Source organism: Pollicipes pollicipes, unplaced genomic scaffold (assembly GCF_011947565.3).
Source record: "Pollicipes pollicipes isolate AB1234 unplaced genomic scaffold, Ppol_2.1 Scaffold_2555;HRSCAF=2994_pilon_pilon_pilon, whole genome shotgun sequence".
NCBI lineage: Eukaryota > Metazoa > Arthropoda > Thecostraca > Pollicipedomorpha > Pollicipedidae > Pollicipes > Pollicipes pollicipes.
The window spans coordinates 27,051,370-27,075,347 of record NW_023596136.1 but is presented as its reverse complement, the minus strand read 5'-3'; the positions used below and the strand labels follow the sequence as shown (position 1 = coordinate 27,075,347).

At 57.5% G+C, this 23,978-nt stretch overlaps 2 protein-coding genes and 1 long non-coding RNA gene across 3 annotated transcripts in view; 1 reads left to right on the top strand and 2 right to left on the bottom strand.

Annotated features, from left to right (window-relative positions):
- Positions 1 to 2,292, bottom strand: LOC119103609 (uncharacterized). Its single transcript, XR_005094786.1, has 3 exons — positions 2,141 to 2,292; positions 1,528 to 1,618; positions 1 to 282 (listed from the first exon to the last, which is right to left on the bottom strand). It is a non-coding gene; the product is annotated as an uncharacterized LOC119103609 (long non-coding RNA).
- Positions 2,293 to 2,512: 220 nt separating this feature from the next.
- Positions 2,513 to 11,113, bottom strand: LOC119099725 (uncharacterized). Its single transcript, XM_037222790.1, has 9 exons — positions 11,045 to 11,113; positions 8,739 to 8,904; positions 8,186 to 8,278; positions 7,683 to 7,929; positions 6,101 to 6,105; positions 5,092 to 5,178; positions 4,293 to 4,405; positions 3,431 to 3,630; positions 2,513 to 2,519 (listed from the first exon to the last, which is right to left on the bottom strand). Exons 2-9 carry the CDS (start codon positions 8,890 to 8,892, stop codon positions 2,513 to 2,515), a joined length of 906 nt encoding a protein of 301 aa, XP_037078685.1. The 5' UTR covers positions 8,893 to 8,904; positions 11,045 to 11,113.
- A 5,895-nt stretch (positions 11,114 to 17,008) lies between these two features.
- LOC119103589 (ankyrin repeat and SOCS box protein 10) overlaps positions 17,009 to 23,978 on the top strand; it is a 25,221-nt gene continuing 18,251 nt past the window's right edge. Inside the window, exons 1-5 of the mRNA XM_037227182.1 lie at positions 17,009 to 17,072; positions 20,051 to 20,733; positions 21,227 to 21,470; positions 21,856 to 22,097; positions 22,552 to 23,965. Coding sequence (XP_037083077.1) covers positions 20,149 to 20,733; positions 21,227 to 21,470; positions 21,856 to 22,097; positions 22,552 to 22,866 — 1,386 coding nt within the window. The 5' untranslated portion in view covers positions 17,009 to 17,072; positions 20,051 to 20,148 and the 3' untranslated portion in view covers positions 22,867 to 23,965. The remainder of the gene's footprint in view (positions 17,073 to 20,050; positions 20,734 to 21,226; positions 21,471 to 21,855; positions 22,098 to 22,551; positions 23,966 to 23,978) is intronic.

The window sequence follows — 23,978 nt, the reverse complement described above, 5'->3', positions numbered from 1 at the left end:
ACGCCTCGCCGCCCCGACGCGGTCGCCAACCGCGCACTGCTTCACTCTCGGCGCCGCGCTCCGTCCGCACGTCACCGCGAGGCCTCTCGTCCACCGCTCGCCACGCGCCGCAGGGCACGCGCCTGACCTCGAGGGGCAGCGCGGCGGCGACCGTAGGCAAGAGCGCTCAGCAGCCGAGCGGCCGGCAGAAGAAGCCGGCCGGCTGCAGCCGCCGCTGGTACACCGTGACGACGCTGATCACCATCTCCACCGGGCTGAAGTTGGCGATGCGGTACATGGAGCCTGCGGCACGGGCAGACGGGCCGGTAACAAACAGCTGGGTGGCCTCGCCGACAGCGAGTCGGGTTAAGCATCGGCTAGGTCACTGACGAGATCACTGGCCTCGAAGCCACCTGTGGACGCTGATGCATGGGAGAAAACTCTGGTACGGGAAGAAACCGAGCTATTGCAATGGGTCCAGTGTCTTTGAGGCTTGAGGCAGCCCTGCTCCCCGCGCCCCTCCGAAACTCCCTGGGCGCGGTATGATACAACAATCACAGCAGCATTGCTACGTCATTTGTAAGTTTGTTTTCAATTTGAAATGGAATCTTAATTTGTTTACATGTTGCATTGGTCCTAAACTGTGGAACAACATCACGGTTCCGCATGTTCCATGAATAAATGGTACTCCAGGATAAAAGCGATCATGAGAAATAATACAAAAAGCATTGTCGCTACATATCTAAGGCAGCCAACATATCTGAAATGACACAAGTCATCGCCACAATATCTCACCCCGAACGGTTGTAACTCGCTTCACTTATGACATTATTTAGGACCCATAATCACCGCCAGGCTCAATATCGTCGTGCAATAACATCCTTATTAATGACGCCGGCTCTCTGAGCAAACTCCGCGACAACTTGTGCTTAGTTGAGTGACCTTGGAGATCCACCCGGATTTCGCAGGAGGCTGGCCGGGTATTTGGCCCCAGGACCAGTTCGGTTGATATTCTTTGCCAACATCAAACGAATGAATGTAACTTTGGCGGGATCCTTGGCGGACTGCCATTCGCTGGCTTTGGTTTTGATTACCTTAAGCCTTCTTTTCTGTGGTTTTACGTGCTTATTGTATAATACTGGTCCTGCCAGGCATGCACTGTCTATCTATCTATCTATCTATCTATCTATCTATCTATCTATCTATCTATCTATCTATCTATCTATCTATCTATCTATATAGATATAGATATAGATATAGATATAGATATAGATATAGATATATATATATATATATATATATATATATATATATATATCACTGGAGCACAGGAGACCGGGGGCGGGGGGGGGGGGAGGGCTGCTAATCTGTTCTCAGGTAAGAGTCTAGAAACGAAGGCTATAAACCCACGGGTGCACCTGGACCGCTCAAGATGCGTTTTTAAGGGGGGGGGGGCGGAGAATGGGGAGGGGAAGGCAACACCGCCACCGTCTAAACCCCGTTCATCGGCGGCCGGCAGTCGCGCCGGCCGGCCAGTCACACACTCACCGGGCGGCACGACGAAGGCCGACTCGGGCTGGATGTCCAGACTGGAGCCGTTCAGCAGCAGCACGCCGCGGCCCGACAGCACGTAGCCGTGCTGCCAACAGGCGGCGGTCCAGCGTCAGTCGCCCGCGCACAAGCCACGGTCTGCGGCTCCCCCCCCCCCCCCCCCCGGCGAGGACCCCACTCCCGCCGAGGCGCGAGAGCTTGGTCAGCCGCCGCGGCTGTGCTGTGGAGAAGGCTGTCACTCACGGTGGCGCGCGCGGGGAACCGAGCTTGGTCAGCCACCGCGGCTGCGCTGTGGAGAAGACTATCACTCGTGGTGACGCGCGCGAGGAACGAATCGGTGTTAAGAGCACTACAGCTGCGGCAGCCGTAGCGCCGTTCTCTCCCAGCAGCTGGGATCATTAGGCGGGGAAGCGAGAAGCCAGAGCGCTGCGCTGGAGCACCGGCGAGCGCGACCGCGCGCTGCAGGCCAAGCGTGACGCCAACCTCGCGCAGCCGTCACCAGTGCGGGGATAGCTCCACACGGAGGAGCTGCCACGCAGAGGCACGCGCCGGCCCGTCAGCCCGGCCGTCGACCTGAGACAGAGCTGGCACCGCCGGCCGGGCGACTCACCAGCATCGCGTGTCGCAGCGCGGCGTCGCCCTTCTCGCCGTGGTTGGGCGGCACGCGGATCAGGCCGGCGCACGAGACGTCCGTCTGCTGCAGGCGGCAGGAGGAGGCCGGCTCGGCGGCGCCCGTCTGCTCCTCGCACAGCCACTGGCGGCCCTCGCTGGGATTCGCTGAAACAGCCGGTCGGGTTAGCGCGGCGGCCGGTCGGCTGGCCGGCCCAGTCGATCGCACCGCGCTGCCATCGAGCCTCGGCCCGGGCACACACACGCATCAGGCCAGTGACGTCACGGGAGCAAGGGTGGGATGTGCTGTCAGGCGGCCCCGCGCAGCGCTTCGGCTGGGCTCAGCGGTTGCCTCAGCGGCGCCGACACTCACCTACGAGCTGCAGTGGCGGCGCGGCCCGCGTCTGAAGGGCCGCAGTCGGCGGCGGCGGCGGCGACGGCGGAGCCCGCCGCACCAAGGCGGTCGTCGCGGCCTCCACAGCGGCCGACAGCCCTGCCGGCGGCTCTGGTGTCGACTCTGCCGGCTCCCATGGCTACCGGTATCGACTCCGCGGCGTCACCCGCTCGGCCGGCGCCGGTCTCGGTCCGCGAGCCGGCCCGGACGGCTTTGGCGCGCGGCTTGGTCGGCCTGCGGGCCGGGCGGCCGGCCGGCGCGCCCCAGCTGCCCGACTCGCCGTCGGTCGGCAGGCCAGAGTCGCTGCTCGTCGCCGACGCGGCGCGCCGGCCGCGCGGCGGCGGACGGGCGGCGGCGGCCGTCCCGTGCTCCGCGGCCGAGGCACCGGCTGGCGCGGCAGCCTCCGCTCCATCAGCGCTGCTGGCGCCGGCCTCGCCCGACACCGGCGGCTGGGGCGGCGCCGCGGCGCGCTTTCGAGCCGCTCGCGTCATCACACTGACGTCCAGGTCCACCCCCAGCTGTCTATCTTCGGACAGTTTCGTCGGCCGGCCCCGAATCTTAGGTTGGACGACGCTGCTGTTCACATCCGCCGCCGGCGACGGCGGGGCACCGGGGCGTCTGCGATCCGCGAGTATCGTGATACTGTCGTCCAGGACCAAACTCGCCGGCGGCGAAGGGGCACCCGCCCTCCTCCAAGCGGCGCGTGTCATGACACTGCTGTCCAGGTCTACACCCGACAGCCACCTTGCTCTGGATCGACTCCGACTGCCGGCTCGGTCCGCGTCGCCGGACGCGGGCGTCGACGACGGCGGCGGTGCGCTGGCCTTCCTCCGAGCGGCGCGCGTCGACACACTGGTGTCCAGGTCCCCGCTTGACGGCGAGTGTGTTCTTGCCCGCCTTCTAGCCGTGGCGCGTGCCATGCTGCTGTTCATATCCATCGCCAGCAACGGCGGGGCGCCGGCCAGCTTGCGAGCGGAGCGTGTCAGCACGCTGCTGTTGAGGTCCTGCGGCGCTGGCGCCGCCGCCACCTTCACCGCGCGCTTCCGGCCCCTGGCGCGCTTCGGTGCCGGAGCCGCGGGTTTCAGGAACACGTGCTCCTCCGGCAGCGGCAGTGGCGGCAGTGACGGCGGCGGCGGCGGCGGCGGTGGAGGAGACGCCGTCAGAGGCGGCGTCGGGGGTGTGGAAGGAGGCGGCGTCGGCGGCGGCAATGACAATCCCAGCGTCAGCGACGGCGGCTGAGACGTCTCTGGCGCGTGCGGGACCGATGCTGTCGAAACCGGAACAGGGTTTTTCTCCATGCCGCGTCCCGCGGCTAAAAAAAGACACCAGGGGAGGGGGGTTAGGGCAGCTGCAAAGCCCCACGGCCTAATCGCACGACACGGCGTGTAAACAAACTGCACCTGACGGTTGGTAAATTCCCACAAGCTGGGATTATTACTTCACCGATCCAACGTCGCATTTGCCTTCGTGCCTTCCACTTGCGAGTGCAGCGGTCACTGTCAGCATGCACACGAACACGCTTTGCATTGCGACACCATTCGCGCTACAAGCCAGCCAGCAGCATGGCGAGGAGCGGCGCGGTGAGGGTCATCATACCACCGCACTCAAAGCCGGACCATCACGACACCACGCCTGCGGCGCCGATCCCGAACCGCCACGGCAGTCCTGCCGGCCCACCGGGCGGTGCGCCTTTCCGCGGCGGCGGTGCGTACCGGCCGGCGGCTGGTGGCGGCGCGGCGGCAGTCGCCAGCTCGCCAACAGAGTCCGTCGGCTCCAGCTCCGACTCGTCGCCGGTGGTGAACCCCAGCGTGGAGTCGAAGCAGTAGCGGACGGGGGCGGCGGCGCGCGGGCGGCGGCTGCGGCGCGGGCCATCTGCGGCAGGGGCCGCGGTCAGCGGCGCGCGCGCCGGCCGCGCTCGTGGCACGCGACCGGCGGAAGGACTGAGTGTCGGGGAGAAGAGCACCCCCCTCCCCTCTTCTGAGATGGGTGTGTGGCCGTGGACGGATGGACAGGGCGGCGGCGCCGGTTGGACCAACGGAATGACATCGAATATGCTGCTGAGAAATGGCAGCGAGAACTGGAGGCGTGCCACTCAGAATACCAGAGGAAGACCACCTGCGCCTCCATGCGCATGTTTCGACCAATGCGTGTCAGAGGAAGACGTTGCCAACCCTCGCACATCATTTGATCGTACGCAGCACCACCCGCGTCACGCCACATGAATTGCGATTTGTCCCCAGCCGATGATCCCGGATACTCAAGCACCTCCCGCGGGCGTGGCCTAAAGCGTGAACCGCGCCAGTCCAACGGGTCAGCCCCGACCCCACAGCGTGCCGGGCGCCTCTCACCGGCGCCAGAGACCGCTGGCGTCCCTGCCGGGGAGTCGTCATCCGAGTCAGTGCAGACGGCCACGCGGCGGCGGTGCTCGGCCGGCTTCCGTGGTTTCGCCGCCGCCGGTGCGGGCGGGCTGGCCCGGGGGCCGTCGGCAGGGGCGGCGGTCGACGCCGCCGCCGCCGCAGCCTTGACCGTCGGCTTGCGTCGCCTCGCGACTGGCTTACGCGGCCGCACAAACACGTCGTCATCGCCGTCCGTCGCTGCGTTCACGTCCTTCGGCGTTGGCTTGCGCTTCTTCGCCGCCGGCTTGTCTGGAACATCCAACGGTCCGGTTAGCGTTCGTGAGTGATGAAAGCGACTTGTTTGACGAGGTTACGAGCGCGATTAGAGAAATCATTTTGTGATCGTATCCAACACCTTAAACAAGTTGCGCTACATCTTTTAAAGGATGTAGCGCAACCTACAACAACCCCTTTTTAACCTACAACAGACCCTGACGCACTTCTAGCACATGAACACATTCTTGCATTTTGCAGACATCAAGTCAAGGGCTGTGATTTCTGCCGATCCATCTGACGTCTGCCTTTTGATATCAATATGTAAATTGATATTGCCTAAAAGAGCGGACAATCAAGATAGGCATGCCAGCTGGTCAGCAGTGGGTGGAAGTATACGCTCTTTCAAAGACAACACCGTAAACCCAGACAACTGAAACCTCCTGGGTTCACTGAGCCAAACTTGCGTCTCTGGAGCACTTTTGCATCACTGGATTATGATATAGCTTTATATATGTACATATGTATATATATATATTATATATATATATATATATACATATATATATATATATATACATATATACATATAGGATATATGCTTGTTAACTGATCACACAAAATTCAACACCACTGGGTTGGACATCTGAAATCTATATACTTCCCTGCGTCAGTTATGTAACCGTATTTTTAAACAACTGAATGACGATGAAACTTGTGCAGATAACATTCGTCGCGATAAGTCCAAGGAACAGCCGACGCAGAGCTCTAAGTCTGAAGCTGTTGGCTTCACCGAGTCAAGATCCTACATCCAAACTGTCTGGACTTTAAGGTGTGTAGATATCGTCTCGCATGCTGATTTCCAGAATAACACCTCAGCGCCATATACACCAGACGTGACCCGCTCGCCCAGTCGGCTCCGTGTGACCGTCCGACGTGCCCGCCCGCTCGCTCCCACCGTCACTGCCATAGCCGAGATGGCTCCGTCAGGGTAGAGTGGTCCAGATTTCGGAGCTGATTGTCAAGTCACGAGCGTCCGAGCGGCGCCGTCGGTAGTGCCCCATGACAGGTGTCGCTCACGGCTGCGACGCCGACTTCACGGGGACACGCGTGCCACTGCGACTCTGGAGGAGTCTGGCGGCGGCCGCCACGGGCGCCACACCGCTGCCGCTCGACAATCCACGCTCGGGCAGATTGTCGCGGGCAGATGCTGATCGTCCCAGCAGATGCTGCTGCAGATCGTCCCGGCAGCTCGGGCTGCCACACCGCTGCAGTCCCGGGACGGCTCCGGGCCGATCCAGGGCAGCTACTGCGCTGACCCCAACCAGTGGCCGTACAAGGCGCGTACAAGGTGAATCACCGCTATCCTGTCCAGCCCCACCACCCGCGGAGCGGCCGTCCTGCTCGTCAGGGAGCGGTGCCCGCCGGTCGGCCAGCCCCTGATGCTCCGGGCTCTCGCCGCCGTGGCCGCCGCACGGCGGATGACGCGGACATCGGGCACGGCAGTCGCTTCGAGGTAGAGCCGACCTCTCCATGGCCCGGGAGTGGGCTCAGGGGAGGTCACAGTGCGGCGACGCCCAGTGGAGATGAACACGGCACAGTCACCTGCGCGGGATGACAGGCCCCCTCCCCCCCCCCCCCCCCCCCCCACCTACTGATGGCTGCACCCGGTGGGCAGCTCTCGGCCGGGACGCTCCCAGCAGGCACCGCCAGCCCACCTCGGGAGGTGGGCGGCGTCAGTGGTCCCTAACGCTCGACGCGACATCTGCCGTCGAGTCAGCGAAGCTTGGACGGCCCAGCGCACGTCTTCTGTACTATAGTCTGTATACTGAATGTTGCAGACAACGCTGCTTCTCTATAAGGATGCTTTTTGGATTCGCGTGCAGATTCAATGTCCTGTTGTTATAGTCCGCATCAATCAAGATAATGGTATTCTCCGTCGTTTAAGTTTTACACCTGCGGTGGGCCGCCCTTATTGGCTACCAGAACCCATAGATGCAAGGGAGTGACAAGCTTCATCTACCAAAAACTCCTCCGCTTTCAGATGTCTAATTTATCGGCGATTTTACGTTACCAATGTGATCTTCCGCGGCGACTTGGGCCTCTCACCAGCATCAGAGGGCGCGGGCGTCGCTGCCGGTGTGTCGTCGTCGTCGTCCGAGTCGATGCGCGCGCCCACGCGGCGGCGGCCCGCCGGCTGTCGTGGCCTCGCCGCAGCCGCCGGCGCCGCCGGAGCTGGCAGCTGGGTGGCCGCGGCCGGCGCCGCCGGAGCGGGCAGCCGGGTGGTAGCCGCCGGCGCCACCGAGGCGGGCAGCAGGGTGGCCGCCGGCACCGCCGTCGGTCGCACGATCGCCACCGAGCCCAGGCTGTCCAGCGATGCTCGATCCAGCGACGGCTGCCGGAGCAGCGCCGGCGCCGGGGCCGCCGGGGCGGGCAGCCGGGTGGTAGCCACCGGCGCCGCCGTCGGTCGCACGATCGCCACCGAGCCCAGGCTGTCCAGCGAGGCTCGATCCAGCGACGGCTGCCGGAGCAGCGCCGGCGCCGGCGCCGCCGCCTTGGCCGTCGGCTTGCGCTGCCTGCCGCCGGCCGTCGTCAGCAGCGGCCTCTGGACGGCCGGTCGGACAAACAGATCGTCACCACCGTCCGTCGCTGTGTTTACCTCCTTCGGCGCTGGCTTGCGCTTCTTTACCGCTGGGCGGAAAAACAAGTCATCACCATCCGTCGGTGTGTCCTCGTCCAGCGGTGCCGGCTTCGGTGCCGGCTTGCGCTTCTTCGCCGCCGGCTTATCTAGAGCATCCAACGGTTCGATGAGCGTGCATAATTGCCGCAAGGGCCTTGCTTGACAATGAACAGTGCGTATGACTCACGATAAATATGGCACATAATTGCATAAAACACTGCAAAGGAAATTACATTGGTCCTACAAGAACTGCGCCCGAACAACGACTGTACAACAATCGTGGGACACTTTTCACATCCTCTCCTACTTCACATGGAATATTGACTTTCCCCACCTGTTCCCACCCGTCCCGTCCGCACCCACCGTGTGCCGTCTGTTTCTGGCCGCGCCCTCGGCCACGGCCAGCCTTGTGCGCCGGGGTCCGGCTGACGAACGAGCCGTTGTCGGACACCATGTCTGTGGAGGTCGAGATAATGCTGAAGTGGGCGGTCAGGTCAGGTGAGGCTCAGCGCCCGGCAATGGAGAGGCAATCACCAGGCAGAATGTCCGGCCATGGAGACGTACGAACATCAGGCAGTGCCCGGTCTTGGAGAGGCAATCACCAGGCAGTGTCCGGCCATGGAGAGCTACGAGCATCAGGCAGTGTCCCGCCATGGAGAGGTACGAACATCAGGCAGAATGTGGTGCGACGCCTCAGGCGACGTGACGACAAGACAACGGACGCTGGCGACTCGCACAGCCGATTCGTATCAGACACGAAGCTCAGTCTACTGCGGACGGGCCCTTCGTCTGCAATCAACACACCCAGACCTGCATCAGAACATTAACGCCCGTCGAGCGGCGCAGGCCCCACCGCCGACACCACCCAGCGCAGCGTCCGCGCCGGAGACGTCCGGCGTCCGCCGGCGCAGCTCACCGAAGCCGTCGCCGTCGCTGACGTAGCCGTCCTGCCACCAGAACTTGGTCTGGATGGGCGGCAGCTGCGGCGACGGCTCGAGCGATGGGTACGGCTCGTAGCCAGCGCCGCTGATGGGCGACTCGCCCAGGATGGCACCCCAGTCCAGGTCCATGGCCGACGGGGCCTGCCGAGGCGCAGGCGGCCAGTCAGGGCGGCCATGGGCAAACGGGTCAGGCGGCAACAGGCTGTGACAACAGATTGTACAGCCATGGTGCTTGGGGTGCTTTGCAAGAACTGTTGCAGGTGTTCTACAATGTGGGAACTGTGACATCCCAGATGTGTTTTGGTGAGTGAAGACAAGCCAAGGCAGAAATTAAGTGATAAGTGCATTATTTATTACGACAGATTGTTTGCAAACAGAGGTTAATGGTATTTCACAAGGTTTTGTAAGGCTTCCACTTCTCAGCTAAGCTGCTGCCAATCCTCCCTCTCACCATCAACACAGACCATTGTGGAATTACATTGGCCCCTATTTCACAAGCCACAGATGGTGATTCCCATATGGTTGGAACAGCTTAAACACAATGACTCAGCAACCAAGAAAAGCCTGCTGAGCAGAATCCACTAAACTTTGAAAGTAATCAATATGGCAACATTTGACAATAAAACATTTCACATTGAGAGCTTTTGGCATTGGTTCCCATTTTGTAGGTAGGAGTCACAAATAGCCTAACCATCCCTTCTCAAATGATGAAGAAAAACTACTGCCATTCAAGTGTTAAACTCTGTGATTCAGGCATGCAGGTTTTGTGTACAATGTACAGCTCCAACAAATATCTGGATTTTCATACCTCATGGGACAAGATATGACCAGACAACCGCAGAGTACCTGAACAGGATGGGGTGGGAGTGGGACCAGACTGAACCGTGAGGTTCCACTTAAAAAGTCACCATCCGAAGTGGCCCAGCCAACCTCTGCCTGCCCATCACAGCCAGAGTCAAACATGTTTTGGGCACCAATTGCTTCCAAGTAGAGCCTGCCCCAGCCCCACCTCATCCTGCTCAGTGCTGTCAGATGCTCCCTGGCAAGTCTGCAAAAAATCTGCCCACAACATGCGATGTCTACTGGACGTCAACATGTTGAACCTCACACTTAATTTCAACTCAGGCCATGAAAAATTGCTGAATTTTCAAATTATACATGTGAAAAATGTTTCAGGGTATGTTTACCTGAAATTACCTTTGCAACATCATAATTCCTTCAATAATTGGCTCTCTGCAAGCTGCAATCAATGGTGGCCATGCACAAAGGATCATTGCTCAGAGTTATGATGCACATGCACTGAAATTTTTGCCATACCAGTGCTACACTGAACATGTTTGGCATAGCATGCATTTGTACAGTCCAGCTCCCTGGTCCTTCCTGACCCTGTCTAGTCTGGTTTGGTTCTGGTTCCATTTAAATAACATATTTTAGCAGTTCCTGAACCACAAATAATATTTTATAGGGTCCAGTAATTTGGCAAAATACACCCCTTGACAGCTGGACCAGCCATCTGACAAGGGAGGTCTCTTGCCATACCTATCCCAAATCAACTTAATGTGCTGCTTGTTGAAAGCTTGATTGTCACATACCATGTCATGTCATGACCACTGATATCACAGTTGTTTGCATGGATAAGGGTGCTCATTCATAACACCATATAGACACCTACATGTTCTGCCTACTATATACATGTTATCATTCTTTGTTGTGCCAAGCATTGTGATGACCATATTTTGCAGTTTCAGGAAAAAATGTATCAAACAGGGAAAATCATCCAAAACATACAAAATTCTGTGAACTGTGATGGGCACCCCTGAATAAGCCAAAATGTGTCCACACTGCTGCGATATCCTGGTTGTCATTCCAGGGCTTTATTATTACCCCTGGGAAATATATCCTATAAATGTCAGCCATGAAGACATGAAGTTACTGATCTTATGTCTTTATTTGTGCTCTTCACTATGATCATCACACCAATTAATCACACCAGTAAGTACTTAGCCAAATGTGAGCCTACAAATAAGAGTTCTGATAAGCAGCACACAACTGAGTGATCTTAGCCTTCCAGGCAACATTGTTTATGGCACTGTACAAGACATGTTCTTTCTTAGTGCATCCTTTCAATTTTTCATAGTAAAAATAACATGAAATATTCATTTCCAGTATGCACCTTAACAAGCAATACAAATGGAAAATGACACACAAAATGGGCATGCTGACGTACACAATCATCCACACCATGACACCGCATAGATCTCACAGGAACTTTAATACTCACGTTTGCTGGTGATCCCTGCAAATGCAATACCAGAGTCGTGCCGCTTTAAGGATATAAAAATATCTCGTCCGGTCCATACACTTCAAGGCTGACGCCCCTCATAACACCAAACCGCCTCTCCCAATCAACCCGATTGTGGCGCGCGCGCGTATGTCTTTTCAAATTTTGCGCAAGATAACGCAGGTGCTAAAGTACTGCTTAATTCCGCAGTCGCAGTTGGCCGATTTCTGGATGCTTAATTGACTTAATTACACTGATCGGCGACTAACTGTGTATCCAGTACCATCAGTGCATCGAATAATTATAGCAAACTCTAGTCACGTACTTTTCATTGACGGAATCAAAAGGAAACAATCGAAATCGAACGTGACCGAACAGGATCAGACAGACAGGATCAGACGGGACGGACACCGCCGGGAGGAACAGAAGGGGATTGTACGAGACAAAACGATACCGGACGAAATCGGGCGTGACAGGGCGGGAACAGGCAGGGCCGGACGGACGTGAACGAAACGAGCAAGATCAACCGAGACCAAACGGAATTTGCATGGAAGCGGATGAACTTCGGCTGGACCAGACGGGACCAGAAGGGACCTCACAAAGCAGGATGAGACGGAACTGCATTGGACCATACGGTTTCAGATGGGACCTCACAGCACTGGACGGCATGGTACAGCAGCAGGACCGTATGAGACTAGACGGGACCGAACTGCGTCGGGCATGACCGGACAAAACCACACGGGACGGGACGCGAATGGACGGAATTGGACGGAAGCAGCTGGGACCGGATGGAACCAGACAAGATCGGGCGGGACCAGACGGAATGGACAGGGCAGGGACCGGGCGGCTGATCTGGGCTGGGTTGAGCTGGGTCGGGGTTCCATCGAGTCCGACCCCATCTGGTCACATCAAGTCCCGTTCCGTCCCGTGCAGTCTCGTCTGGTCCTGCTACAAAAGGGCAAAAGGGCCCCTTGGTGCGTATTGATTAGGCTGGTTGGTCCCTTTGGCACCTCAGGAAAAACGATTAGGGGCCGATTTGAGGGGTCAAAGGGCCCGAAGGATTGGCCGAGGTGGTATTGAGGCGTTTCGGCCCAGCGGACCGGACGCTCAAATGCCAGTCAAGGGCCTTTTGCGCCTGTTGGGCCCTCATGAGTTGATGAGGTTCTCTTTATCGGTCAGGCACCACCAGTACCAAACAAACGGCTCCGTGTCGGCTTGAGCCTGAGGGCCCATTTTCCAGGCAGTGACAAAGGCGGAGCCAGCGATTTACATTGGTTAGAGCCTCTGAGTCAATGTGTGGACCCCTATGTCCAACAGCGACCCACAGTGCCTGACAAGGAATTATGTGTTGGCAAGGGGCTTCGAGTCGGCCAGGATCAGTGTTCGAGGGGGTCCAAAGGCCCCTCATGACCGACGATCAAGGACCAGATTGGGATGCCGAAGGGCCCGAAGGGCTCGCCGTGGGTCACATTGAGAACCCCGGCTCTACGGGCCGGGACCTGAAACGTCAATCAAAAAGCCTCTTACACCTATGAGAAACCCACTGGAACAATGTGAGCCTCTATTTCGGGCAGAGACCACCAACACCGAGCCGTCGGCTCCTTGCCCATCTGGACATGGAAGGCATAGAAATGACCGGGGTCAGCAATTTGCGTTGGTTGGGCCCCTGAAACAATGAGGGACCCGGTGTCTTGTCAGTGGCCCACAGTGCTTGATAGGGTGTCCTGTGTCGACAAGGTGCACCAAATCGGCCAGAGGAAGATTTTCTGACCATGGACAGGGAAGGAGCCCCGGGTGCCAGAGCGCCTGCTGCGCTGGTTGGGGCTCTCTGACAATGAAAGAAGATACGAGACCTTACGATGAGAGTCCACAATGCGGCGTTGGAAGGGCCCTGGATCAGTCAGGGGCTCCAGCGCCGAACGGGGGGGGGGGGGGGGGGCTGCGTTATTCAACATGCGCTCAGATGGGGGGTCAAACAGACTCCCCGAAAAGTCCCAAGGTTTTTCCAAAAGGATTTCCGAGCAGCGCGGGCCTTTTGATGTAAAAATTAAACGTGCCTTGATAGGTCGCTGACCTATGGCAGGTCCGATTCAGACCATGGTTGTCAGCAAAGGGCATTTCTAGGGATTCGTTCAACGTGATGCAACAACTGAGTGCTCAAGAAAGCCGTACATATCTGAGATAGTTTCTTGGCAAAAGCAATGAAATAATTGAATATAAAATCGCAACCAATACCATTGACTCAGGGACAGGTGCGGATGCCAGAACAAGATTAATCTAATCCGCTTTTTCACTCGAGAGCTGTAGTTTCTGGTGCTCATTCCGAATTGATTCATGACAGGCACCGCAGCAGACATGTTCCATGACCTTTGAGATCATATTAGGTATGATCAGGATGATAATGATGGTGGTGATGATGATGATCATCATCATCATCATTTGACCTAAGATGACCCAGGTCATTGTTTTTTGTGTTAGAAACACACAAATTAGCATAATCCCTGACGAATCCTTAGGCTGGACGCACAAACCTCATCATGAAACCTGCCCTAAACAACATTTTAGGCTTTCCATGTTCCTTAGGCTCAGGCAATGTCCGTAGTGGCTCATACGCAGTAAGTGATGTTCTTATCTAATACTCTGCGTCGAACTTTATAAACTTCCCGCTTAGCCGCCTGCATTGTTTGTTACGGCCTTTGACGTTGACCTGTATACGGGAGCTTGGATTCTTTATACTTTTGACATCTGTTATCGGCATTATCTGCGTAGATTGAGGTTTTTTCTGGATTCATGTCTCATATTTTTAAAGTACAATATTTTGCTACACCTTTCTGAACCCAGTCACTTTCAAGGGTGAGCGCAGCTCGGAATATTGAGTACAGCCAATGCAATCGGTATTAAGCACCACATCATTTGAAGGAAATATTCCACATTCGTATGTTTCTGCAGCCTGCCCAGACAAGCGGGACGTCGCGAGGATTTGGGGTGAAATGAGAAAGTGAATATAAGGGAGGCCGGGGATGCGAATGCCAATAAAACAAATAAAATCACATCCCAATATGCAAGAAGACCACGACAAAGGGCCAAAACATCGGCGCATAACGATCGTCGGGTGCACCACGCAGCACAGATTTACGAGACACCTTGCGGCAAGTTGAAGTTCTACAAGTGAGTGAACCCGTCCGCTATAGTGGCAGTTCTGTCACGGTCAGTTTGGCAGGGACTCCCAAGTCATACCTTCGATCATTCGTTCATTCGCTCGTTCGTTCAGGCAGCACTCCGTGGCGTAATCAAACGATAGCGTATTGAGGAACATTTTTGCTGAATAGTGGATTTGTGCTGTCCAAAGCAGTATTTTGCACTTGAAGCAACTGATTGTTACAAGTGATCTTTGTCCATCATGCCTATCTGATGCTTGCCTCAACATTCTCAAGTGTGGGGCATTCCCTTAAAAGGAACCTTTGAAACCAGGAATCAAGCGAAATATTTGCTGCCTCACCTAATGGTGTATAATCACACAGTCTGCGATGACATCCACGTGGTGAGATCAGAGCGTGCTTTAATGACATGCACGACATGTAGTATCGCTGTGCAAGTACAAATGATCACGCCCTAAAACTCGCGCTAAAGGAATATTTACGGAAGCAGGTTTTCAGTCAGACATGCATCATTAAATTTCAGCAATACCTTGAATAACCCATAACGGGAGCGTTTCGCATATGTATGGGGTTTTGAACTGAAATAGCCGTCTCGAAAACCTGTCGGTACAATCCAGAGCCCTGCCCTACCTAAGGCCTAGACCCGCTAGTTTCTGAGCTCTACGCCCGCGAAAATGGGGAGACTATTTCGGGGAAAGTGTTTTAAGGTCACCTTGGCATTCATGACTTCATAATAACGCCGTTCAATTCCTGCCGTTCGACGGGTCATGCCATGATGAAGACCGATACAAATATAATGGTCGAGTCGTTCATGTCTGGTGTTCGTGGGCATTCAGCACACGTTAATTTCCAGATTTGACGACCGTCAATTGGCTCTCAGTCAATATTGTGTAAGGTACAATAACGCAATCAAACAATGACGTATCGAGCAGCGTATTTACTCAACAGATAACATGTTGTCCGAAGCAGTGTTTCTGCTTAAAATATACCAGTAGTCATCTAAGTGAGCTTGTCTCATCTTATCTGATGCTTGCTACAGTATCCTCAAGTGAGAGACACTCCCTTTAAGTGATCATCATAAGCTTCATTCTGTTTATTAGCAGCATCGTTTGAAAACTTTCATCGTTTGGATCAAGCTTAGAAGACAAAGACCGACTTGTCACACCAGTCACAAAAAGACCGTCCTTGTCACACTCACGGCGCAGATTGATATGTGTCACAGATGCTGATGCCCACAAAAAACGTTGGTAATGTTACTAAGCGAGAAAAGTCGATAATGCAAGCGCCGACATCGTAACTAAACATAGTGCTTATCGCTGCTCTGATCGCCTCTTTTCGCGCAGCGCTCACGGCCTTCATCAGGTGCCCCACATCAAGCCATAACGCGATCTCCATTCGACCAGACGGCCAATCTGGCAGCACTCAGTGCACCTGCAGACCAGTAGCGCCGCTTCCGGGCCGTACAAAGGCTTGCCCCCCGGCGAGCTCAACTCCCCGACGCCTGCCTGATCTACGACCGACTGCCGGGCGCTCGGGCAAGCCTGCCAAGTCGTCACGCCACCAGATGTCTTTGTACGCGCCAGCTTGTCCGGTGAGTGGCGTCGCGCCCGTACTCCTGGTGACTGCCCCACTGAGCGTCCTTTTTGGCCGGCAGCACGTGCGACACCCCTCCCCCTCCCCCGAGGCAGGAGGGAGGTCATCCTTTGTTGCGACAGGTGCAGCGCGTCGGGGAAGGCCTCCAGCGGCTGCGACGAGCAGTCTCATCCTGGATCCCGGTTGGTGTCGGAGACTTGGAATTAAGTCTCAGTTCGTCATTGGGCTTTTGGGTGTGCATGCCACGGACGTTGAACGGCGCGTTGATGACTTCAGTGTCGCACGCGTGCAGCCCAGAACATCTTGGGGCATGTCCACATGTTGCCAAAACTCCCATGTCTCCATGGGGACTAGCAATGAAAGCGAAATTATTCATGGGTTGGCTCAAAACAACTCCCACCCGCTTAACTGTTGACCAGCTTCGGATCAGCTCAGCGCACCGCGAGACTTAGCAGAAACAAATTGCATCCAGTGGAAGTCAATCCAAGCCTGCAGGCCTCACAGCTGCACGGAAGCCGAAGCTCCTGGCTCCGATCCTGGTCGCGTTCTACACCCAGAGCTCAGCTGGGTGGCGTGGCTGAGCGGTGGGTGTTGATCCACAGTCGCTGCTGCGCCATGCCGAGGCTCGGCCTGCAGCGCCAATGGCCATCGCTGCACTGATGATAGCCGGTGACACCCGCAGCTGTGGGCCTTAGTCCATGAGCCAAGCGGGTAAAAAGACCTAGTTTTCACGCTCGGGGGCGGAGTGAGTGGGAGAGGGAGAGGGGTGGGGGGTGGGGAGGGGCCCTGATGTGTTGCGGACCCGATTATGTTAATTAATCGGTAACTTTACATCACGGTTTCCTGCGCGGACCCGAGTCGGCTCAATAACAAAGGCCAGGCTGTCTCAAGACAGGGTCCTCCCCGCTCACGCCCGCGTGCACACGCATGCCCGAGCGCGACAGCACGACGCTGCGCCGCAAATCGTCGCACGCTCACGCCTAGCAGCTGTCCGCCGACCTCCGCCGGCTCCGTCGATGATGCAACGACGTCCGTTCGCGGCCCACGCGTCCGCGCCCGCTTGTGGGAAGGCCGCGTCTATAACCGTCGGGGCCGGCGGCGCGACGGGCTCTTGGCGCGTGGCCCGGTCACGTGGCTGCCGTCGTGTCGCGCTGCGCAGTGGGCCTTTGCGGGAACTTTGCGCGGCGAACGTCGAACCGCACCGCCGGCCGCCGCCCGCTCGCCAGTTGAAGAAGCGATCTCGAGCCGCGCGGACACGGAGCTGAGCCCCGCCAGAGGTGAGGGGCTTTGTGTCGGCAGGTGTTGGCCGTGTGAGGTGTCTGAGAGGTGACGGCCCGAGGTCGCTGCTCCCCTGCTTTATCCTAGTGATGTTCTGGTGACGGGGTTTGGAGCGAGAGACGTGCAGAGATCTATCGGGTAGCTTTTTGGGAAGGCCGAGTGCTAATCGCGTGTTTACTACCCCGGTTGATTTTTCAAGTTCACCGAATGCCAGTGGGAAGCGAGGTTATCGCTAGGTGCTATGTGTACAGTTATTCACTTTGTTTACATGCAAAGCAATGTGGCTCAGGCTCGTTGTGGCAAGAGGCACCACATGATTTTGACGGGTCAAGACCTGTAATGGTCGACAGCTTCTTAGCCGTTGACGCAGTCACGACAATTCATGACCGTTTCAAACCAGCTGATTGGGAATATTTTAGATGTTAAGTATCCAGCCTCGCACGTTTACAAGAGCTGGAGCCGGACAGCAGACAACTAACCGCACCTCGGCACATACCAATTACTATATGGTCATACCTGATAGTGACGTACCAGCCAACGGCTGATGGACCGTTTTTTTAGCATTGCTCTTAACATCCTGTCAGCCGAAGTGCGGTCGGGATGTGGTAGATCTCACCACCGCACGAGCCATCGTTAGCCTCTTTGGTCTCTCTTTGGTCCCAATATGTGGTATCAACATAGCCTCCTCTACAGAAGCCTCCAGAAGCCTCATCCACAATGAAAACAAAGAGACCTCAGCTGATTCTGCGCGTCGGCCGCTCTCCCGTTCGCCCACAGCACAAATGCTCAAACCGTTTCCCGTCTGCAACACCCTGGGTCTTCGCAAGGTCGTCGGCCGACCAATTAGAGGTCACTCTTTGTTTGGCCCAGGGCGAACCCGCGGGCATTGACGCAGCACGTGGGCCGCCCTTCTGTGGAGTTGGCGGCCGCCCAACGCCTCATCAACAAACGTCCCAAATGCGTACTCGCACGCCAGTGGCGCCACAGCGGGATTCACGGCTCCGGCAGCCGTAGACAACCCTTCCCGTCGGAGCCGAAAGGCCTCTCTCCCCCGCGGACAGCCATGCTCGCGCGGCGCACCCAGCGCGGCGGCGGCCGGCCGCCCGGCGCGTCGAACGACGGAGTTGTTTTGGTTCGGCGCGCCAAGACGGCGGCGTCGCCGACGGCCGTCGGCCGTCGCCGGGGTCGCGGGTCGGCACGCGGCGACCGATTTTGAGCGACGAGGCCAGAAGGTGGCGACCGCAGACCCCGCTGACGTCACGACGGCGCAGTTCGGTGTCACCGGGAGGACGGCGACGCGGACGCGGACGCGGCGAGCACGTGACACGGGGCGGGGCAAGGGCGAGGCGTCAGTCGCCGCGGGCGCGATCGTCGGCGGCGCAGTCACCTGAATGCGGCGGTCAACGTCTACACGCCTCGCGCCGCCACAACAAACCGACATCCGCAGTCATGATCACGCAGTCGGAACAACCTGCTCTTGACGTCGGCCGGTCGGGGGCCCTGGTCTCCACGTGCGTTCTAGGAAACGGATGCGATCGGTAGTAAGGCTACGTCGTAATTTTCCTTTTGCGCGTCCATGTGGCGTTGGTGCACCTCAATGGCCGGCAGCACGTTTGCAAACATTTGCTTATTGGCCCAGCACATGTTTGCGTTCCCCCGCCGTGGGAACTTTCAGGCACATCCCGATGATCTCTGTGGCCATCCTTGCAGTCTTGCAGGGCAGAAACCCTCGTCCTAAATCTGTCCCCAATCTCGTGCGGTAACCTCCTCCGTTCTCGCGCTCTCTTTCCAAGTGCTCCCCTCTGTTGGCCCGTTTGTCCTCGCCGGATCCCGTGGTGCTCGCGCTCGGATGGACAGGCTGGCTTTGTCCGACCGGCGCCGCTGCAGGATGTCAGTGATCCCAGCCCTGGACGGCGGCCAGCGCCCGGTGTTTTCCTAGCAACAGCCGTCAGCCAAACTAATGGCCAAGCGGTGGCGCGAAGACCTGCGCAACAGTTGGCACTATCCGATGATCAGGGCGACCTTTTATCAGTCGAGACTGCTGCCGGGTCGTGGATAGCCTCTCACTGGTCAGCAGTATGTCTGCGCAACTCCTGGAAAAAGTGTGTCAGCGATTGCAACAAAATGCGTGTCAGCAGCATGGGCACATTGTTGAGATGCCCTGGATGTAGTGACTTTTTGGACCTCCGTAAAGCTCTGCTTCATTCGTTTGCATCGCGATCTTCGCTTTCCCTCCGTCTTGATCCTGCTTAAAGCATGTTTGAAAAGCAAAATAGCTCGGCGGAATTACGCTTAAACACCCACCGCAGCACTCAACACGATTTCGTGACCCGGTCACGCCAATCGTCTACGCCGCGATGCCAATCAAAAGGCTGCTCACGGGAAATTCTCCTTTTCTTGGCCGTTTCACGGGAGCTGTGACGCAGTTATGTTGGTGTTGGAGGCGCTCAATGGCTGGAAATACCCAGCTGGTTTTGTAATGGTGCGAAGGCTGCCAGAACACTCCTCGCGCGAGAAACGTCTTGATTTTCTTGGTAGAACACGACAGTATTGCAACGTTGCGCTTGTAGTTGTTTGGGTCGAGGAGCAATCGAGCTCTTTGCCAACCCCAGATTAATGTGCTCGTCAAGCTCACCGCTACACTTTCGCCGTCCATCCGTCCAGCATCACCTGCATTCACTGTGATGCCGGTTATTTGGGTGCAGCGACAGCTAATGCGACCTTGTTGGAGTTTACTTTTGTGGTCCCTGCCCTGAGGCGTCATGTTTACCCAACGATGGGGTTCGCACCAGTCCCAATCATAAACATCCGTATACAGCGCTGAAACATCTAACCGCGGCGTAGGGTAGCGAAGGCTTTGACCTTTAAATCCCTGCACGTTTGACAGCCTTTAGAGTCTAGACAAGTCCGTCCCGCTCCATCCACCACTCCCCCAGCATCTCCAAAACTGACCACATCTCCGTCTCTGTGCTTGCAGGACCGGATCCGAGCAGACCCGTCTTGCCTCGAGCCGTCGTCGCCACCGTTTCGTCTTCATCACCGTCTCGCCTTCGCCACCCGCTCAGAGGCCTCACGATGCCGATCCAGGTTCTCCGCCCGTCGCCGGCGCCCGAGCCGGGCCTGCAGCGCGCGCTCGCCGACTGCATCACGCGCTCGGCGCCGCTCGACGAGCTGCGCATCCTGATCGCCTGCGGCGCCAAGGTCAACGCCCCGGTCACGCTCGGCCTGCGTCCGCTGCACTACGCCGTCTGGCAGCGCTACCCGGAGGCGGCGCGCTGGCTGCTGACCCGCGGCTGCGACGTGGACGCCGCCGACGACCTGGGCCACACGCCGCTGCACCTGTGCGCCGAGAAGGGCTACGGCGAGCTGGTGGCGCTGTTCCTCGAGTTCGGCGCGCGCGTCGACTTCACCGAGCTGCACGGCGGCGAGGTGGAGGAGCCGCTGCGCATGGCCATCAAGCACGGCCACTACGCCATCGCCGAGCAGCTGCTGCGCCACGGCGCCAACCCGAACGCGCCCTACTTCCTCGGGCCCGAGCTGTGTCTGCTGAAGCCGCTCGACCTGGAGTACGCCGAGCTGCTGCTGCGCTACGGCGCGGACGCCAACGCGCCCGACCGTGCCGGCATCAGTCAGCTGATGCGCGCGGCGCGACAGCCGAACGTGAGTCAGGGGGAGCGCGGGTCGGGCGCGCGGCTGGCTGGACGCGCGGGCTGGATAAGGGAGGTCTGGTGTGGAGTCAAAGGCGGAAGCTCTTACTTCCGAGTAACTTTCCCACCATGACTATTACCGAATGTGACTGACAAGGTGGCCTCTTCCAAACTCAACAGTGACGAAAGGTGACTGCTCCTATGACGGTCAGGTCTGCGCGGGCGTGTGTTTTGAAAACATGCCTAGTCATGATCTGGCAAGACCCCCAAAGTGTTAGTCATGGAAACGCCCATGATTAACGTAACGTATCAACGTAGTAACGTATCTCTCGCGAGAACACTCAGTAATGACATAAGTTGCACAAATGTCAAAGGCATTCGTCGAACGATCAGACGCCATCGCTTACAAACACGTGACGAACGAAGCCGCTTAAAATCTCTTCCGAGTTCACGACACAACACCAGGACCCTGCACCACTTCCCTCACCACCCTACCGCCGTTGCAGGGCCTGCCGGCCGTGCAGCTGTACATCAAGTACGGCGGTGACGTGAACGGCACGGCCGGCGCGCGCCACGACTTCCGCACGGTGCTCCACTACGCCGTGATGTCGGGCCAGCTCGAGACTGTGCGCTACCTGGTGCGCCATGGAGCCCGGGTCAACTTCCCCTGCGACTATGAGAAGCCCACGCCGCTCGATCTGGCCATCCTGAAGGGTGATGTGGCTATGGTGCGTCTGCTCATCAACCTCGGTGAGTGAGGGAGCGCCGCGGGCTGACGGTGGGGTGGAGAAGAGTGCTGCTCTTGGGAGGGGGCAGATGATGGGCAGAACGGGAGATGTAACGTTACATGATGGTGAAGAGGGTGGGTTAAATACTGTTCTTCGTGGTGAAGGAGGCCTGATGTGGAGGTGTCACGCGGGAAACAAACACGACAGACGTGATGTAGGGGTGTCACGCGGGAAACAAACACGACAGACGTGATGTGGAGGTGTCACGCGGGAAACAAAGACGACAGACGTGATGTGGAGGTGTCACGCGGGAAACAAAGATGACAGACGTGATGTGGAGGTGTCACGCGGGAAACAAAGACGGCAGACGTGACCACGGACTGCTGACCTCCCCGCTTCCTCTCCAGGAGCGGACGTTAACGCCCATTCGCCCATCATCGGCTCGCCGCTGCACGTGGCGTGCTCGGAGTATATCGAGAACCGGTCTTCGATCCTGCAGCTGCTGCTCGGGGCCGGTGCCGACCCCAACGTGGTGGTCAAGTCGGAGGACGGCTTCTTCCTGCGGCCCGTACTGGGCGAGTACCTGACCTCCAACCAGCAGAGCCTCTCCATCGAGGTCATCCAGCTGCTGCTTCAGCATGGCACCAGGGTGAGCCACCATATCGACCCGGCGGCAATGTCGCCTTCCAGCCGTGCGAGAGCGTGTCTTCCTGCTCAGCAAAGCTCAGCCCTGCCCGTGCACCCGTTATGTCACTCGTCTCATAAAGATCATGTTTCGTACACTGCCGTCAAAAGTGTGGTGATTTCTTTTTGAGAACGAGTTATTTGGCATGCTGCCTTAGTAAATATGCAATGTCTCTTATCACTTTCTCATTCCTCTCAATGTCCGGTGAAAATGAAGCAAAATATGTATGAGATAGTTGTGTAGTTGCCATATCCCGTGCCGCAGGCCATCATGTCAAGTGTCATCATGTCATGTCATGTCATCATCATCCCACTCCTTCATATCGACCTCGCGCTCCTCCGCGACTCAGAACTCTGACTGCACTGTGACAGCACGAAGTCACGCAGACCAGCCGTCTGACTCCGCCGTTCACTGGCAGGTGGTGCTGAAAAGCCAGTTCCGGGACCCGATGGGTCTGCTGAACTCGCTGCCGGACCTGCGGCACCTGCCAGGCCTGTTCGAGGTCCTCGCCTCCAGCGCGGACGCCTTCGACCCGCCGATACTGCGCCGCAGCCGCTCACTCTCCGAAGAGCAGCGCCGGCGCCTGCTGCTGCAGGCGCGCACGCCCCGCCCCCTGCTGCACGTGACGCGTGACGTCATCCGCCGTGCCATGCCCGGCCGGCTGTGCCAGGACGCCAAGCAGCTCGTGCTGCCGCACGAGCTGCACGAGTTTCTGCTGTTCTTGACGACGTGAGCGGGCTCGAGGCGCTTGGTGTTGCCGGCCGGTGCCGCCAGGGGCGCTGGTGTCGGCCGGAGGCGTTCTCTCCGACTCCGCGTCATTTTGGGCGGGCTGTGGTTAGTGCCGGTCTTACGTCGACCAGAGGGACGTGGCAGACGCCCGGCTTTTGTCCCCATAGCCCGATCACTGTAGTGCGCGACTTGATATTGATATTTATATCTTATTGTCCCCTCTTGCACGCCCCGAACGTGGCGCGTTGACACAAAGCTAGTGCTTTCGTCTTGATAGGTATTTATTTTCATCACATCTGCATAGGGGTGATATTTTGTAGACTGTAGGCTGAGGGCAGTTTGGTAACCCGAGCGAGCGAGATTCTTTTATGATTAAAATATTTCTACAGAATGACAAAACCGACCCAAGTATTTCGGGAATTCTGGTACCAAGTATGGGTAGCAATGCGTCAAACCGCACATACTTCAGTAGCCACCGTCTGTGATTATTGTTCCCTCTCCAAGTATTCACCGCTTGGAACTGGTTAATCCGGTCCGATTTTAACGCCGGAAACGGCTCGCTTGACTGCATCTGATTACCGGAAGACCACGCCAACCACATCGGTTTTGAGCACTGCATCTTCAAGTCTTTGCATTCCTGGAGCCGGACGAAACCAACCCAGGATTTCACAGTGGCCTCCGGAAGGTCCGAAGGTCCAAATCGCAGGTTCATGCTGCCAGCGTCAACCTTGGATAGAGTTTGCGATATTTCAACTGGCGCGTCGGGTTAGTTTGAGCAGAGTTGGCTGAGCCTGGGGCTCCCAGCTCCGGTACCGCGACCGTGGCTCCGGCGCGGCTCCCAGCTCCGGTACAGGCACCGCGAGCCTGAACCACGTCAACGGAGCATTTGCGAGTCATGACTCGAACAAGATTGATGATAAGGGCAGGGTCAGGTCATCTCCCGAGCCGCGAACCGTATATTTTTGTCCTCCCGCGCCCCGGCGGGTCCGGACCGTGTGGCTTGTTCGCTCGGAGCCCTGACTTCTGAGCGCTGCGCCTCCATCAGCGACCAGCTGACCTGCTTGCGAGTGCGGCCGGAGAGGGCAGGGTCACGGGGTCAGCAGGTCACTGAACTGC